An 18311-nucleotide genomic window follows, 5' to 3' on the forward strand; every position below is an offset into this window, starting at 1 on the left:
CGGGGGGTCACCCAGCCCAACCCCCTGCCCAAGCAGGGTCACCCAGAGCAGGCTGCACAGGACCACGTCCAGGCGGGGCTTGAATATCTCCAGAGAAGGAGACTCCACAGCCCCTCTGGGCAGCCTGGGCCAGGGCTCCGTCACCCTCAGAGGGAAGAAGTTCTTCCTCGTCTTCAGACAGAACTTCCTGTGCCTCAGTTTGTGCCCGTTGCCCCTTGTCCTGTCACTGGGCACCACTGAAAAGATCTTGGCCCCATCGTCCTGACACCCACCCTTCAGATATTTATAAGCATTTATTAGGTCCCCTCTCAGCCTTCTCCAGGCGGAACAAGCCCAGCTCCCTCAGCCTCTCCTCGTAGGAGAGATGCTCCAGTCCCCTCATCATCCTCGTAGCCCTACGCTGGACTCTCTCCAATAGCTCTTCATCTTTCTTGAACTGTGGAGCCCAGCACTGGACACAGTACTCCAGATGGGGCCTCACCAGGGCAGTGTAGAGGGGAAGGAGAACCTCCTCACGGGAGTTGTAGTCCTCCCTGCGGCCCCCCCCACTCCATTCACTGCCTCTTGTATTGCATTTCTTTGTTTAAAAAGGGACGTTTTCCTGGAAAATATCTTTTCCACACAGGCGTAACCAAAGCGGTTGCTTTATTTCAGCCCCGTGCCGCAAAAAAGCCACCTTCACAGCCCCCCCCCCCAATTTATTTTTATTTCCCCCCCTTACAAACAGTTTTTCAGCAGTGGAAACAAAAACTGCGGCAACACAAGCTCCTCTCGAACGCCACTCTCCAAATTAAAAACGATCCAAGTTGTCAGAAATGCTACCTGTCACCAAAAACTTCTGTAAGAGCCCGGTCTTCACGGCAGCCTCAGAAATTCCTGTGCACCTCAGAAACGTCCCTATGCACACACACCTCGACCACGCCGCGCAGGAAAACGAGCTTGGAAGAGCGATTTCCACACATCTTTCCGCTCTCCGGGCGATCCAAACCCTCAGAGGTTGGATAGTTGGTATCTCCTCACTATCCCGTCTCTGCAGCACGTGTAGATTTGCTTCTCCCAGGAAGCCACCTGAAAAAGAGAGGGAGGGGGGGAAAAAGCAGTATTTAAGCACAGGATCTCTAAAATTCTCAGAGGTCAGCTTTCCTTTTGGACTTTCACGGAGGGAGGAGGCGGTGAGCGGCTCCTGGAACAGCGTTAGTGGGTTTTAAAGGACAGTGCAAGGTGGCACCAGGAGCTTCGGGAGCAGGTGAGTGCTCCCACAAGGGTTCTTCTGTCAGATCCGAAAGCGAAAATGACTTTTTCTCCACATTTTTCTCATGTTTTGCTCACACCAATGAGCTTTGCAGGTCAGATCTGAGCCTCCAGGCGAGGCTGAGCGTTAGCCCTTGAGCGTGTGTGCTGGCTAGGAGAGGGGGGAACTGGACTGGAGAGCTGGAATGGGTTAAAACCAAAAGCTGATTTCCACCAGTGCCACCAGTTTGAGAGCGCAGGTCACCCTCCCCGCTCTGCAGGGCATCTGGAAACACAACAGCCAGACCCACCTTCTGGTCTGGAGTCACCAGGGTACAAGAAGAGACAGGCAGCACCACACAGCTGGCTGCTGCTTTCACCCCGATGATCTTCCCAGCACAATTAATTCACGCTTCGTCAGGGAAACACAGTTCTGCCACAGCTACTCCAACCACCCAGCTACTCCCCCGCTTCGGTTTTGCTACTGCACGACGGAGATAACTGCCGCCGGATACCGCAGAGGATTTGTTTATGCAAAATATGAAGATTATTCAGGTAGAAAAAAAACCCCAAAAGCTTCAAAGTCAGCTGTGTGAAGGAAGCCGCTGTGCGGGCGGCCAAATCCTTAGGGAAAGGCGGCTGCCTATGCACCAGTACAGGCTTGGGGTGGACCTGCTGGAGAGCAGCTTTGTGGAGAGGGACCTGGGTGTCCTGGTGGACGACAGGGTGACCATGAGCCAGCAGGTCAAGGGAGGCTCTCCTTCCCCTCTGCTCTGCCCTGGTGAGGCCCCATCTGCAGTGCTGTGTCCAGTGCTGGGCTCCCCAGTTCAAGAAAGATGAGGAGCTACTGGAGAGAGTCCAGCGCAGGGCTACGAGGATGAGGAGGGGACTGGAGCATCTCTCCTACGAGGAGAGGCTGAGTGAACTGGGCTTGTTCAGCCTGGAGAAGAGAAGGCTGAGAGGGGACCTTAGAAATGCCTCTAAATCTCTTCAGGGTGGGTGTCAGCAGGATGGGGCCAGACTCTCTCCAGTGGTGCCCAGCGACAGGACAAGGGGCAACGGGCACAAACTGAAGCCGAGGAAGTTCCAGCTGAACCCGAGGAAGAACTTCTTCCCTCTGAGGGTGACGGAGCCCTGGCCCAGGCTGCCCAGAGGGGCTGTGGAGTCTCCTTCTCTGGAGATATTCAAGACCCACCTGGACGCGGTGCTGTGCAGCCTGCTCTGGGTGACCCTGCTTTGGGAGGGGTTTGGACAGGGTGACCCACAGAGGTCCCTTCCAGCCCCTGCCATGCTGTGATTCTGCCTGCTGCCTGGCACCACCTTTCCCTACAGCCTTTATTGCGGGCCATGCACCGCTCTCCTTACCTTGTACACAGGGTCGCAGTCCGCTGCCGTGAGATCGAGGACGTGATCAAGGTCCTGCTGGACGATAAAGCAGGTTCCGTCACCTGCATGAGCAGAAGAGATCCCAAGCGAGGAAGAAACATCAACTAATTAGTGAAATGAGCCACGTTCCCAACTACAAGCAGCACTAACAGGCCCTGCAGGAATGCTGAATCGTAGGGTATGGAGCCCCCAGCAAGGGGGAAAAAATGCCGTGAAGATGCCAGAGAGTTGGAAAAAGGCTCTAATAGTCGAGAGGCACCTTTGAGGCCCTGCTTTGGAGGAACAGAGGGAGGTGAGGGGCAGAAATCACAAGGCAACCACGTAATATAGCTCCTGCTACATCGTCTTTTGGCCACACTGTCCAGCCCCCAGTGCTTCCACGTCAGAGGGCAATCCCCAAAGAGCACAAAACTCCTCGATTCAATGATACTGGCCCAGGTTGCCCAGAGAAGCTGTGGCTGCCCCCTCCCTGGCAGTGCTCAAGACCAGGTTGGATGGAGCTCTGGGCACCCTAGGCTGGTGGAAGATGTCCCTGCTGATGGCAGGGGGGTTGGAACCAGATGAGCTTTAAGGTCCCTTCCAACCCAAACCATTCTATTGTTTCTACCGGCGTAACACAGCACTGGAGTTACCCTGGCTGGCAATAAATCCATCCCGGTACGGGAGCAGCGAAAGCACCGGTGCTCCTGATCTATGGATGACCTGGATCGGAGAGCTAGAAAAAGTAGCAGAAACAAGGGATGAGTATTATGGTCTATAGTCAGGAGCTTTCGACACTGATAAAAACCAACCTGGGGCAGCTCCTGCCCTCAGCCACAGCTCAGTTCCAGCCCTACACTGGAATGAGGATCAGGGTGAACGTCAGGATCCTACAAACGCACTCCAGTCTCACCAGTGAAGGGGAGGAAGGGGCTCTTCTTTTGGTGGGAGCAATGCTACTCTTAAGGAGTTCTCTGGAAATCTCTCGACATACATATGTACATAGATTACCCAATCATACAGACACTAATATGTAACATAATATGCACAGTACATTAACATAATATTATATATATACATACTTAAAAATCAATAATCTGCAAGGTAAGGCAGTGCCAAGAGCACCCCTGGTCACAGATCGAGGTTTTCAGGAACTAAGGCATCTGCGCAGAGCCCGCAGTCTTTTAGAAGGCACTTTCCAGAGAACACCCCATCAGACTGCCAACACGACCAAGAGTACCCTGCCCCAGCAAAAGAAACATCCCCAGAGGCTCAGAAGCTCACTGTGCCACGGCAGTGCCTGTACCCAGCCTTTACAAGGGGCACTGTCTGCAGCACCCTCAGCCTGGCTCTTTCCGAGCCAAAAAACCAGCCAGCGGTTCAAGACTCGCAGGCACGCACTCACTTGGTGTTTCTCACATCCAGCTGATAGATGTTCCCATCCTGCGTCCCTGCCAGGATGTAGGTACCTGAGAGGAACGTGCAGCAGTTGAACGCGTCAGATCCGATGAAGAGGAACACCTGAGAACACAGGAACCAAGGCAAACGTCAGACACCCGCAGATGAGGATCACGGAATCACAGAATCCCAGCATCGCAGGGGTTGGCAGGGCCCTCTGGGGGTCACCAAGCCCAACCCCCTGCCCAAGCAGGGTCACCCAGAGCAGGCTGCACAGGACCACGTCCAGCCGGGGTTGGAATATCTCCAGAGAAGGAGACTCCACAGCCCCTCTGGGCAGCCTGGGCCAGGGCTCCATCACCCTCAGAGGGAAGAAGTTCTTCCTCAGGTTCAGCTGGAGCTTCCTCGGCTTCAGTTTGTGCCCGTTGCCCCTTGTCCTGTCGCTGGGCACCACTGGAAAGAGTCTGGCCCCGTCCTCCTGGCACCCACCCTGCAGATATTTATCAGCATTTCTAAGGTCCCCTCTCAGCCTTCTCTTCTCCAGGCTGAATAAGCCCAGCTCCTTCAGCCTTTCCTCATAGGAGAGATGCTCCAGTCCCCTCCTCATCCTCGTAGCCCTCCGCTGGACTCTCTCCAGTAGCTCCTCATCTCTCTTGAACTGGGGAGACCAGCACTGGACACAGCACTGCAGATGGGGCCTCACTAGGGCAGAGCAGAGGGAAAGGAGAACCTCCCTCGACCTGCTGGCCACACTTCTCCTGATGCATCCCAGGATCCCATTGGCTTTCTTGGCAGCCAGGGCACTGGAGAAGGAAGCAGTTATTTATTTAGAAGTCAGCACAGTCGTTTCCACGAGTCACGGCACAAACCAAAAACCCAGAGCTAGGTTAAAAACTCTTGAGCTCTGCTCCAGGATACGCAGAACCAGGATCAGTCCTGCCCGAGCTGAAGGCCAGAACTCCAGGATCAGTCTTGCCAAGCAGAGACAGAGCAGTCAGTGAAGGCTCCGAGCTCTCCTTTGGAGCAGGGACACATCGCACAGCCACAGGAGAACCGATGCTGAGCTCGGAATGAGCTTCAGACACCCACGGAGCAGCGCAACCAGCTCCACACGGCAGGCTGGTGGGGACCGCTCCTTCCTCCCAGTTCTACTCGCCACAAACACCGCAAGCAGTTCCATCTGCTGTGTCATGAGGAGCTCCTGTCTACTGCCCGGGATGATCCTGGTGAGATCTCTGGCACCTAAGCAGTGTTCCCCAGGGCTCAGGTTTGGGTCCGGTCTTGTTCAACACCTTTATCAATGACCTGGATCAGGGGATCGAGTGCTCCCTCAGTCAGTTTGCAGATGACACCAAGCTGGGCGCGAGTGTCGATCTGCTGGAGGGTAGCAAGGCTCTGCAGAGGGATCTGGACAGGCTGGATCGATGGGCCAAGGCCAACTGTATGAGGTTCAACAAGGCCAAATGCTGGGTCCTGCCCTTGGGTCACAACAACCCCACGCAATGCTCCAGGCTTGGGGAGGAGTGGCTGGAGAGCTGCCCGGTGGAAAAGGACCTTGGGGTGCTGGTCGACAGCCGGCTGACCATGAGCCAGCAGTGTGCCCAGGTGGCCAAGAAGGCCAACGGCATCCTGGCTTGGATCAGGAATGGTGTGGCCAGCAGGAGCAGGGAGGGGATCGTGCCCCTGCACTCGGCACTGGTGAGGCCGCACCTCGAGTCCTGTGTTCAGCTTTGGGCCCCTCACTCCAAGAAGGACATTGAGGGGCTGGAGCGTGTCCAGAGAAGGGCAGCGAGGCTGGGGAGGGGTCTGGAGAACAAGTCTGATGGGGAGCAGCTGAGGGAGCTGGGGCTGTTCAGTCTGGAGAAGAGGAGGCTGAGGGGAGACCTTCTCGCTCTCTACAGCTCCCTGACAGGAGGGTGTAGTGAGGGGGGGGTTGGTCTCTTCTCCCCAGTAACCAGCGACAGGACGAGAGCCAATGGCCTCAAGTTGCTCCAGGGGAGGTTCAGATTCGAGATTGGGAAAAATTTCTTCACCGAAAGAGCGGTCAGGCCTTGGCCCAGGCTGGCCAGGGAGGTGGTGGAGTCCCCATCCCTGGAGGGGTTCAAAAACCGTGTGGATGTGGCCCTTGGGGACATGGTTTAGCAGGCATGGTGGGGTTGGGTTGGTGGTTGGACTTGATAGTCTTAGAGGTCTTTTCCAACCTATGATTCTGTGAGATCCACCAACTCCATTGCCCTGTGCCAGGAGCAGAGAGATGGACTGCAGACCTTTCACACCCTACTTCAAACAGCAACTTTACACCTCGGCTGCTTAAGGCAGCCCGCAGTTCCCACATTCACAATGACATCTACTGGCCACTGCTCAAACAGTCTCCCCCTACCTGGGCTAAACTAGTGAGCAGTTCTTGCTCCTCAAACCCCTCCACAGAAATCTGGCCAGCAGGAAGGAGAGGAAGCATCACTTCATTGTACCAGGTTTTAGTTTCTCCTCCATGGAATACACATGTGGGAGAACACCGCAGTGTAGGACCTCGGCCAAATGCAGGCAGATCAGCCCTCCCCTGCCTCCAGCCTGGTCCCGTCCCTTTCTGTTCCACGTGATGAACCTCACCAGGGCACCGGAACGGGATTAGCACTAACCAGTTTATCCATCTAGGTTAGTTTTACCCTGGCTCAATTCTGAATTTTAACCTGGCTCTGTACAGCCACGTGAACAGCAGCTTACAAACCGAGGAGCTGCTGCAGCAGCGATGGAAACGAAGGGACCAACACCTCGGAGGCCATTTTCTAGCAGCATCTCAGAGCTCTCTCCCAGTCAAGCACTTGTGACAGTCTCGGGCTCCTTACCGGCTGCCTGCTCTGCAGTCCCACCCCTTGCAGCTTCTTGTCTTCTCGAGCCAGCAGCAGGATTTTCCCTTCTGTCCCAACCTCACGTTCGCCTGACAAAAGGACAACAGTTAATTCCAGCAGCGGCCACACAACAAGTCTCGACGGCACAGTCTGGATCACCCCCGCTGCACCTGTAACGGCGTTCCTCCACACCCCAAGGCACCAGATGCAGCAGGGCAAGCCGGTAACCAAAGAGATCGCGCTCTTAAACTGCCTGATCAGGCTCAATTCCTCCGCAGGAGCGCAGGGCTCTGTTCTGGTGACCCCAGCTCCCCTCCCTAGGTGGTACGAGGGCACACAGCAGCAAGCTGCACAGTCAGGATTAGGGGTGACCAAGCGAAGCAAATCGGGGCAGGGGAATGAAGGTGAATTTTATGAGAAAGGTCCTTACTAGGAGCTTTTCCAGGCGTGCCCAGGTTCAGGGAGTTGTCAGCAGCGCCCACGGCAAGGCCATTGACCGGAGAGCCGCAGTCAGCGACGACGCCCAGACAGGCGGATTTTCCACAGTCCCAGAGGCGGGCAGTGCCGTCTCTCGAGCAGGAAAGGACATTTCTCCCCCGATCCACAATGGCAGCGTCCAAAATACCTGCATCAGAGCAAAGGCTGCGTTCAGACACACAGCGTGGAAGGCAGACAGACAAAGCACCTCATTTCCCGAGGCAAACTCAACTACAAGCCCCAAGCTACAGTCCCCAAAGTGCCACCAGTCACACACAGCCAAAGTACCTCTCCTACGAGGACAGGCTGAGGGAGCTGGGGCTGTTCAGCCTGGAGGAGAGAAGGCTCCGGGGTGGCCTCAGAGCAGCTGCCAGTGCCTGAAGGGGCCGACAGGAAGGATGGAGAGGGGCTTTTCACAAGGGTGTGTAGTGATAGGACAAGGGGGAACAGCTCTAAACTAAAAGAGGGCAGGTTTAGATTAGATATTAGGAAGAAATTCTTCCCCATGAGGGTGGCGAAATACTAGTCCAGGTTGCCCAGAGAAGCTGTGGCTGCCCCCTCCCTGGCAGTGTTCAAGGCCAGGTTGGATGGAGCTCTGAGCAACCTGGTCTGGTGGAAGATGTCCCTGCTGATGGCAGGGGGGCTGGAACCAGATGATCTTTAAGGTTCCTTTCCAACCGAAACCATTCTATGATTCCATGAAACTGCGCGGGGCGCAACGTGGGGCAGGGAGCCACAGCATCTAGAAGGAGGTGTGTGGAAGGTAGCCAGCCAGCGTCGCTCTGACCAAAGCTCGGTCACACCGCCTGCCACGTTTGGGTTACAGGACATTCGCAGCGAAGCACTTGGAATCCATACAAATAGGTCACAGGAGAACAACGGCAGGTTCAGTGCAAGGCAAGTTTCTGATTCAGTTTTGGGCAGCCAGCCACGGGGCTTATTTACCTTTTTCAATCAAGTCTTGCGCCTTGTGAGACAGGGAAAACACAAGCCTGTACAGAGCAGGTAGGTACTCAGGGAGGAGATTATCTGGGGCAGGGTTTTGGGCATCTGATGCCACATCCACAACTCACTTGGACTTGCTCACGATCATAGAATGGTAAGGGCTGGAAGGGACCTTAAAGCTCATCTGGTTCCAACCCCCCTGCCATCAGCAGGGACATCTTCCACCAGACCACGTTGCTCAGAGCTCCATCCAACCTGGCCTTGAACACTGCCAGGGAGGGGGCAGCCACAGCTTCTCTGGGCAACCACCCAAGTGTTCAAGCTGTCATCCCTTAGGAAGCACCAGCCATGACAAGAAAGCACCACTGGACGCTGTGCTCTGGGCCAGAGGTAAAGAAAAACAGGAGTGAAAAACGGGAGTCAAAAGGGGACCCTGCTTAGGCATTACGCATAAACCCACGCTGCCTCTGAACGAGGGATCCTGGAAACCAAATCTTTTTTCCAGAGATTAACAGAGGCTCTGTCCAGAAATTGCCTCAATCACAGCTCTCAGGAACCTTTCCGGGTAGCTCGTTTTCCATCCCCAGCAGTTCTTCTCTGGGATTAACTGGCAATCAGAGGAGTTGGTAGCATGGTCCCTGAACACAGCATCTAACTGACCACATAAGGTGGCCAGCGCATCATCTACACGAGGACACGAGGAGCGTGAAGAATTTACTCTCATTTTAAGCAGCAAGACCACCAGCAGGCACAGAGCTGAACATCTGCCCTCGTACAAGGGTGAGCAAGCTTATTCCAGCCCTTCTTAAGAAATAATCACTTCAGCATCCTCGCAGCTGCTCTTCCTCTGCCTTATTTTCAACAGCACATGTCCTCGAGGCAGGTAACTCCCTGCATGAGTTCTGCAAGTCCATAATAAACTGCTACATGCTTTTCTGGGCAAGGGAAAAAACCAAAAGGAAGAGGCTCTGGAGCAACTGCAGGCGAGCAGGATGAACTGGGTGCGAGCAGGAGGCATTCCCAGCGCAGGCAGCAAGGCTACTGAACGCAGGTGTCAGAGCTCTGCAGAGCTGAGACTGCCCTGGAGGAGCAGAATGCCCTCTGCCTCCACCTCTGGCACTCGCAACAGGCTAATGGACTGCATCCTCCCTCTTTTCACCTTAATTAACGAGGAAAACAGGTCAGCAAGAGAAATACTCTCGTCCAATACAGCTACCATCAATCTTTTTCTTCACATCCTAGGAGCTTGAAAAAGCTACTCTGGACGTCTACTACAAATGCACAGCGCAGAGTGCAGCAGGGTGGTGACCGAACAACAGCCCTTGGGTGCAACACAATTACACACACGGCAGATCAAGCATTGCAAAGGCTAAGTACTCTGTACCTCCTTTGTGACCTTTAAATGTTACTACGCAGCTGGCATCTTCTGCTGACCAGATCTTTAGCTGGGCATCCATTCCCCCACTCAGAACCACGAGGCCCGATGGGAAAAACCTGCAACAATTCACATCATACACATGGCCTTCCAATAGTCTCTGGAAAAACAAAGAACTGCGTGCTAGTTCCATTGTTAGCACCCTCACGCCGAGCAATTTTTGAGCTATGACACCTGAAAACTTGGTATTCCTATGCGGGCAGAGGAATCAAACCCTCCGTGTTTGCGTTCCTGCAGCAGACTCCTCTGAATGTGAGGCAGTCAAAGAGCCAGCAGGTTCGCTTTGGGCCTCCCTCTGCCATCTGAGCAGCTAACGACATCGCAAAGGATACCACATTTCTTGATAATAACAGGTTAGAGGTCTTCATCCTCTGCCAAACTAGCAGCTGGCAGGTCAAGCTCCACAAGAAACACCCGAACTGGGAAGGCAGCCAGCCACGATGTGGTTAATCCATCACGGGCAGGAGTCTTTCTTCCTCACCTCTTCTCTATTGCAGATGAAGAAGAACTCTACTGGTTCTTGGACCACGAGGACTAGCAGCTGTCAGTTACCTTCTGCACTCTAGCTGTCATTCCTAACTACCCATTCTTATTTTCACCCTAGGACTCCTCTCCAGATTGCTGAGCATCATTTCCCTTGGGAGAAGTCACGCTTTCCGACAGCATTGACTTAAAACCTCCGAGATGTCAAATTTCAACCAGCTTTTCAATCAAAAGCCAGATTCTTGCCTGCCCTAGACCACAGCGCGCAGATAGCCTAGCCAGTCACAGCCGAATGACTTCAGTCACGTCACAGACAACACACAACATCCACGCTAGATGCTCTTACTCTTATTTCTCCATTCGCAGCCTGCCAGATTTTCATGGTCCCATCTGTGCTGGTAGACACGCCGAGCCCTCCACCACTGGAAATATCGAGACAGGTAATCTGCAGGAGGGTAAAAAACACCCAAATGTTAGCTTTACATGACCCTGTCTGTAGGTATTTCTGCTCAAGAGCCTAACTGGGCTGTGGGAGGCCTGCTAAGTACATCATTCAGCGCTATCATCTCCCCAGGACACACTGCTGGAGTCATTTAAAGCCCCTGAAAGAGTTTCCACATGCCTAGCTTAACAGTTTCAGCCTCATAAGAGTCTTCTAACACTTAACAGCCTTATGCAAGGACTTCACAGGCTTTCTCTCCTCAACCTCTCAGTAAGTTTTAGGAGATACTAATTAAGCCCTTAAGAAATAAACACACAAGAGGATCCTGAAGAGCAGGCTTTTTCTAGAGGCCAGCATAAAAAGAAATTCTCTTCAGTTTATCTGTTTATACAGATTGCTGCATCCCTCCTTCCAGAGCGAGCTGCTGAGCTGGGCTGACCCGCAGCCAGGGCTCAGACGAGTTGGGTGACTGGAACCTGGCACGAAGCACCCCAGATTTCTCGTAATTGCCAACCAAATTTGACAAAGAAATTGCTATTCTCTGCCTGTGACTCTGCAGACACCTGCAAAGCAGGGAGAAAAAGAAATGCTGAGTCAGGAGCCTGCAGACAGCAGCTGTATTTCAGGTTTACCCCGGGAGAAGCAGAAATGTGGATTTTTCTAGCACCTCCTGGACACAGGTAAGAAACTGAGCCTCGCTGTTCCACGTCAGTCCAAGATAACTGGCCAGCCTGAGAGCACCCTGACTCACAAGCCCACAAGGCACTGTTTGAGAGATTTACAACAGCACAGCCTAAATTTGCCGGAACACTGGCTCCAAACTAGCTCCTTACACAGGCAGGCGAACTCCTCACACAGGGGTATTAACAACTGCCTGCTTTGCACAAAGCCTGGGAGAGCTGAATGCTTGTGAAGAGAGCAGACACTGAGCTCATATTCTTGTGAAAGGGCAGCCTTTCCCGTGATGCCAGACCTCACTGCTGCCTTTTGGGAAAGGCAGATGCATTTCAGTTGTGGATAAATGCAGCTGGACTAGACAATCATCGTAGGTCCCTGACATATTCTATGCTACTCAAAAATAATTTAATGTGACAGGTACTCTAGCTTTCACTAAACGATTACATCTTCTAAGTGAGAGAGATATTTCCACTATAGATTGCAGTAGCACTGAACAGGCTGAAAACAACAACAGCTATACAGCTTTTGTTAGAACAAAGGTTAACACTCAGAATCACAGAACGGTCGGGGTTGGCAGGGCCCTCTGGGGATCCCCCAGCCCAACCCCCTGCCGAAGCAGGGTCACCCAGAGCAGGCTGCACAGCACCACAGCCAGACGGGGTTGGAATATCTCCAGAGAAGGAGACTCCACAGCCCCTCTGGGCAGCCTGGGCCAGGGCTCCGTCACCCTCAGAGGGAAGAAGTTCTTCCTCATCTTCAGCTGGAACTTCCTCGGCTTCAGTTTGTGCCCGTTTCCCCTTGTCCTGTCGCTGGGCACCACTGAAAAGAGTCTGGCCCCATCCTCCTGACACCCACCCTGAAGAGATTTATCGGCATTTCTAAGGTCCCCTCTCAGCCTTCTCTTCTCCAGGCTGAACAAGCCCAGCTCCCTCAGCCTCTCCTCCTAGGAGAGATGCTCCAGTCCCCTCATCATCCTCGTAGCCCTCCGCTGGACTCCTTCCATTAGCTCCTCATCTTTCTTGAACTGGGGAGCCCAGCACTGGACACAGCACTGCAGATGGGGCCTCACCAGGGCAGAGCAGAGGGGGAGGAGAACCTCCCTCGCCCTTCTGCCCACACTCCTCCTCTTAACACATCCCACTCGCGTTGCATCCTGCAAAAAGCAATAGAGCTATCAACTACGTAGTGGAACAGCTGCCTTGCCTTGCACTGTTTGGATACTGGAGCCATGCTGTGTTACCTCCAAAAGCTTCCTAACAAATGCATCCACGCTCCCTGGATTAGAGGAAAACGCTACAGCAGTAAAATCCACTGACAGAAACGAGAAAAGCAGGTGACAGTTCCCTCACTACTCCAACCCCTCCCCACCACGACAAAGCACAGGTTTCTGGTCTCAACCCGCACAGTCTGGTGTGCTTGCAGGTCCCAGCCACCTGGTCAGGTACGTCAGGGGTGAGAGGCTGCTCATCTTCATTCCACGCTTCACATTAAATGCTCTTCTGAACAATCAACTGCTCTTGGACAGGACCGGGCTTTGTTGATCTCCTTGCAGGTGCTCAGCCTTCCCAGGGAAGGAAGTTTCCCAGGGAAACTCCAAGATATCAGTAGATTGAGAGACTTTGCCAAGAAAGACGACAGCTAGAGGCCCGAGACTGAAGCCCTCAGGCAGACCAGGTGCCCAACAGACCCGCCTCAATCTCCAGCTGTTTCCAGATGTTAAGGAGGACATCTTACAGCATCCCACTGCTGCACGTGCGTCAGCCAGGGCTTGGGGGGACACAATATGCCACACTTAGAATCTCAGAATCATTAAGGTTGGAAAAGACATCTAAGATCATCAAGTCCAACCGCCAACCCAACCCCACCAGGCCTGCTAAACCATGTCCCCAAGGGCCACATCCACACAGGTTTTTGAACCCCTCCAGGGATGGGGACTCCACCACTGCCCTGGGCAGCCTGGTCCAACGCCTGACCACTCTTGCAGGAAAGAAAATTTTACAAATACCCAATCTAAACCTCCCTGACGCAACTTCAACCAGAAGTTCTCCCATCCAAGTGACTCTGACCAAACTCCTCCCCTGAAAAGCTCTGACAGCTCAAATCACAGCTCATTTTAACAGGGTGCAGGATCAATACTCAACCTCCACTTGAAAAAAAAATAATTCGGAATTAAAGCAGGAATTAGGAGATTTAAATAAAGGCACAAGGTAACGGTTTAGCTGTTTCAACAGCCATTAACTACGTATCAGCAATGTGAGAAACACATTAGCAACATGAGTGGCATTTTCTATAACAAACCAATCTATGGAAATTTCCTCCCTACTTTAAACAAAAAAAAGCAGCCTGTGAAGGCCATTCAAGCAGGAACGAAAAGCCTGACCGACATCTGACACATCCCCAGGTTTCCAGGAGGGATATGTACACAGGCAAGGCCAAGCACGAGTGCTCGGAAGCAGCGGTGGCAGGCAAAAAGGATAACTGGAACTTAGTTCACACCGGCTTTAAGCCCATCTACATATCACAGATATTGCTGTGGCTGCTTTCCAGCGGAGAGATCTGCCGTGCAGCTGCCCCCCAGCCCACCCGTCTGACAGCAGACTGAACACTCCTGCCCGCATTTCCATTTCGCTGCGCTTTGAATGTCGATTCCATTCCTCAGACAAAAGGGCAGCTGGGGACTCTCAGGCAGCACGGAGCTCGGAGCAGCGATTCACCTCTGTCTCCGGAGCTGCCTTGCTGCCGAGCGCCGTCTCTCAGCAGAGCCCCGCTTCCTCTTAGCACAGCTGCAGAGACGCGGAATTGCCTTTATGTCAAAACGCACCTTGATTTACGCTGCTTTTGAGCTTCATTAACACCCAGACCGACTTTTCAGCTGGCTTTAGCACAACAATTTACTCAATAAATCATGGGACAATGTGCTAAAACGTCTCCAGGAGCCTTCAGGGGACTCCCTTCAGGGCAGCCAGCTGTACCTGCAGGATACACACTCCCTAGTTACTCGGGCCATTTCCACGCAGCGGTTAAGCGCTCAGCGAAAGCACCGGTTACTTTCCAGCAAAGCCAAGTTACACGCTTCTCTTCAGTGAAGAAATGAAATTTCAGGTCAGAGTCAGCCGTTCTGTATCGCTGTTCAGTGAGAAGCTGTACTTGTTGCACCCCCAGAGTAACACGAGTGCAGTAAGAAAGAAGATTATTCAGCAAAACGAGCAGGGTTGTTTTTAAATAAGTGAGACAGTGGTGCAATTTATTCATTTTTTAAATACAAGCTGGGCCTTTCTGGTCTCTGAATTCCCACCAAGCCGAGCTGACACAACGTTCAATTCCCAGCCCCGCAAAGAGAAATTCCTGATTCCACAAAACAAATTCATATGGCAAATACCAAAGACAGATGACTTCACTGCACGGCAGCAAACAGCTGCTACAAACCAGGGACAGTTTTGAACCAGAGGTGAAGGGCTCCGTGCCCGGAACCTCTTATTTTTATCTCCATTTTTGACACGCTAATTCACACATCTTACTCCTTTACAGGGGCATCTGTCCCGGGCCTGAAGCGCACACAAATCAGAGCACTTGCAAGAGAACAGTTTAAAGAATTGGAGAGATTATTCCAAGGGGGGAAAGTTAACCACCATCAAATTTCCCAAGTTTCTACGGTCTGGTACGTTGCACTACCCAGTTCACACACAAAGCCATGCTGCGGGCCGCCCCTCAGCACGGGCACGCCGCAGCGGGACACATCGCTTCCAGTTATCTCCCCCGCTCCCTTCACAAGGTTACTTACGCTTTTCTGATGAATTCTGCTAAAAGTTGTGTAGGGGGCCAGGAACTTTGTGGACACGTTTTCATGAGGACAAGAAATGAGAATGCTTTTCTGGAGGAGGAAAGACAGGGGAAAAAAGAATTAGAAGGGCTGTCAGTCCCGCTGAGTCACGGAGGCTGCCAAGGTAGAACTACGATCCGGGCCCAGCTGTGGTTTCTCACAGCCTCAAGACTGACAGAAGGTGCAGCGTTGGGCTCTTCTCCTTACACCTCCTCAACACGCGAGCTCCGAGGGGCAAGCGATGGCCACTGTGGCCTGGCCAGCCACCAGACACAGCCCCAGCCCCACTACAGGATGCTGCGGACCAGGTCCAGGGCACTTCACTGGTGGGAGGCCTGAGAGAGCTGGACAGGACCATGCAGGGGACTGGGCGACAGCTTCAGGCTGCTGTTTTGACTGGCGTAAGCGTACGGCCCCTTCACGCGTGGAGGGCGGTTACCGACCCCCGCTCCCCCCGAGCCCTGGCACCTTGGTGACTTCCCCAACCACGAAGCCCTCGGAGGCAGCGATGTCGGGGACGCCCTCGGTGCTGAGCCCACGGCAGGTCAGGCTGCCATAGAGGGTCGGCTTCCCTGGGGGAGAGCGGCCATCAGTTCAGCTGCCCCTCACGCACCACATCCCCCCTCAGCTCAGCTGCCCCTCCCCTCAAACACAGAGCACCCCCAAACTCCCTCACCCCCTCGAACCCACAAGGCTCCCCAACCTCCCTCCCTCACCCCCAACGCACACGGCCCCCCCAAACTCCCCCACCTTCTCCTGACCCACAGGGCTCTCCCCAACCTCCACCACTCCTCTCCAACCCACAGGGCCCCCGCAACCTCCTTCACCCTTTCTAACCCACATGGCCCCCCCCAACCCTCTCCTAACCCACAGGGGCCCCTCAACTCCCCTCACTCCCTGCAACCTCCCACAATCTCCCCCCCCCACCCCCAAACCCACAGGGCCCCCTCAACACCCCCAGCCCTACCCCAACCTCCACTACCCCTTCCTAACCCACAGGACCCCTCCAAGCTCCCTCACTGCTTCTCAACCCACAGGGACCCCTCCAGACACCCAGACTCCCTCCTAACCCACAGGGGCACCCCCAACCTTCCTCACCCTCTCCTAACCCACAGCGTCGCCCCCAACCTCTGCCACAGGGCCGCCACCCCCCCCAACCCACAGGGCTCCCCCAGCCTCCCTCACCCCCTCCTAACACACTGGGACCCCTCGAGACCCCCACACCCCCTCCTAATCCAGAGAACACCCTAAACTCCCTCACCTCCTCCTAACCCACAATGCCACCCCAGCCTCTCCCACCGGCCCCAACCCACAGGGCCACCCAAGCCTCCCTTAACCTCTCCTAACCCACAGGGCTCCTCCAACTTCCCTCACCCCCCAACCCACAGGGCCCCCCCCAACCTCCCTCACACACCCCCACCCCACAGACCCCCCTCGAGTCCCCCAGACTCCCTCCTAACCCACAGCCCCCCCCACCAACCTCCCTCATCCACTCCTAACCCACGGGGCACCCCCTAACCTCTCCCACTGGCCCCAACCCACAGCCCTCCCCCCCCCCCAACCCACAGGGCTCCCCCAGCCTCCCTCACCCCCTGCTAACACACTGGGACCCCTCGAACCCCCCAGACCCCTTCCTAACGCACACGGTGCCCTCAACCTCTCCCATCTCCTCCTAACCCCCAAGGCCATCCCAACCTCTCCCACCGGCCCCAATCCACAGGGCCCCCTCCTAACCTAGAGTGCTCCCCCAATCTCCCCCCCCAACCCATAGGACCCCCCCAACCTCCCCCACTCCCCCCCATCCTCCCCCACCCTCTCCTAACCCACAGGGGCCCCTCCAGCCCCCCAGACCCCCTCCTAGCCCACAGGGGCCCCCCCATTTCCCTCACTCCCCCAACCTCCCTCCCCTCTCCTAACCCACAGGACCTCCTCAAGCCCTCCCCTCAGCCGCCCCCCTCCGAGACCTCCTCAGGCCCCTCAGCGCTCACCAGGGCTCCGGCAGCTCAGCCAGGCCTCGCCCTCGTCCCTCCTGCGGACAGAAAGGGCGGCGGTGAGCGCGGGGCAGGGGAAGGGGAGCGCGGAAGGGGAGCGGAGCGGGAGGGCCCTGCCCACCTCAGCGCCTCGCTCCAGTCGCTCTGGATGCGCAGCGTCGACGCCATCTTCTCCAGGCGCCCGCACCCACTTCCGCCTCCTTCCTTCCCGTCACCCCCCGCGGGGAGGCGGAAGCGGAACGCGCCCTCCAATGAGCGAGCGCTCCCGCCGCCACGCCCCGCCCCGGCAGCGCCTGCCCCGCCTCCACCCTTAAAGGGGCCGCGCCGCCGAAAAAAAAAGCAACCGGTGACCCAAAGAGGAAAAGGCAGCGATGGCGCGGCCCGGACACGCCAGGAACCGTCCGTCGCTGGAGAAAGACGAGGAGGCCGAGGACCCGTTGGACGCCATGATCTCGCGGACGGGCTGCGTGAGGCAGCACCGGGAGCTGCAGGAGTGCATGGCGGAGCGGCAGGACTGGCGGCGCTGCCAGGCCCAGGTCCGGGCTTTCGGCGAATGCATGGCCCGGCGACGGAGCGTCGAGGAGCCCGGCCGGGCGTCAACCTCGCGCCAAGCCCACGCCGGGCAGTGAAACCGCCGGGGATCCCCGGGAACGCGGCGGCCGCGGCCTTCGACCCTTCCTGGGCGTTATTTTTTGACTCAAGCGGGGAAATCCGTGCTGCCTTGTTGGGAAATCCATCCCCGGCACCGTCAGCACCCCAGGAACGTGGCAGCCACGGCCTTCGACCCTTCCTGGGCGTTATTTTTTGACTCAAGCGGGAAAATCCACGCTGCCTTGTTTGGAAATTACAATCTGTCGGCGTTTGTCGTCCTGGCCGAAGGGCTCGTCTCCATCTGCGCCGTCTGAGGGAATTCACTGGCAGCTGGGAGGTTGCGGGGTCGGATAGGGATTTCCAGCCCAAAATGGCCCAAAATCGGGAGCATCCGCACATGGCACCAAGGCTTGGCTGCGTGACAGCCCCGCCGCAGATTTTTGGGGGGGCTGGGTTAGATGACCTCGAAAGGTCCTTTCCAACCCAAAGCTTTCCATGATTTCACTCCGCGTCCTTCCCTGCGTCGGCCCCTTCTCTGGCAGCGATGACCTCGCATCCCACGGGACAGGGTCTGGGGGGGAAGAGGGGGATTGATCTCCTGGGAAGC

At 55.3% G+C, this 18311-nt stretch overlaps 2 protein-coding genes across 4 annotated transcripts; one reads left to right on the plus strand and one right to left on the minus strand.

Moving 5' to 3' along the window:
- Nucleotides 1–716: 716 nt before the first annotated feature.
- Nucleotides 717–17334, minus strand: LOC104337244 (proteasomal ATPase-associated factor 1). Of its 3 annotated transcripts, none has more exons than XM_075414951.1 (12): nucleotides 17235–17334; nucleotides 17111–17151; nucleotides 15591–15694; nucleotides 15084–15173; nucleotides 10529–10627; nucleotides 9649–9799; nucleotides 7273–7467; nucleotides 6840–6931; nucleotides 4001–4116; nucleotides 3249–3331; nucleotides 2596–2678; nucleotides 717–1068 (listed from the first exon to the last, which is right to left on the minus strand). In XM_075414951.1, exons 1-12 carry the CDS (start codon nucleotides 17279–17281, stop codon nucleotides 991–993), a joined length of 1179 nt encoding a protein of 392 aa, XP_075271066.1. In that variant the 5' UTR covers nucleotides 17282–17334; the 3' UTR covers nucleotides 717–990. The 3 variants fall into 3 exon arrangements, with proteins under 3 accessions (XP_075271066.1, XP_075271057.1, XP_075271049.1); XM_075414942.1 differs by having other exon boundaries at nucleotides 4065–4116; nucleotides 17235–17318; XM_075414934.1 differs by lacking the exon at nucleotides 717–1068 and having other exon boundaries at nucleotides 2600–3331; nucleotides 4065–4116; nucleotides 17235–17318.
- Nucleotides 17335–17401: 67 nt separating this feature from the next.
- On the plus strand, nucleotides 17402–17991 carry COA4 (cytochrome c oxidase assembly factor 4 homolog). The gene has a single exon (XM_075414974.1). The coding sequence runs from the start codon at nucleotides 17485–17487 to the stop codon at nucleotides 17740–17742; it is 258 nt and encodes an 85-aa protein (XP_075271089.1). The 5' UTR covers nucleotides 17402–17484; the 3' UTR covers nucleotides 17743–17991.
- Nucleotides 17992–18311: the final 320 nt, after the last annotated feature.

Source organism: Opisthocomus hoazin, chromosome 1 (assembly GCF_030867145.1).
Source record: "Opisthocomus hoazin isolate bOpiHoa1 chromosome 1, bOpiHoa1.hap1, whole genome shotgun sequence".
Lineage (NCBI taxonomy): Eukaryota > Metazoa > Chordata > Aves > Opisthocomiformes > Opisthocomidae > Opisthocomus > Opisthocomus hoazin.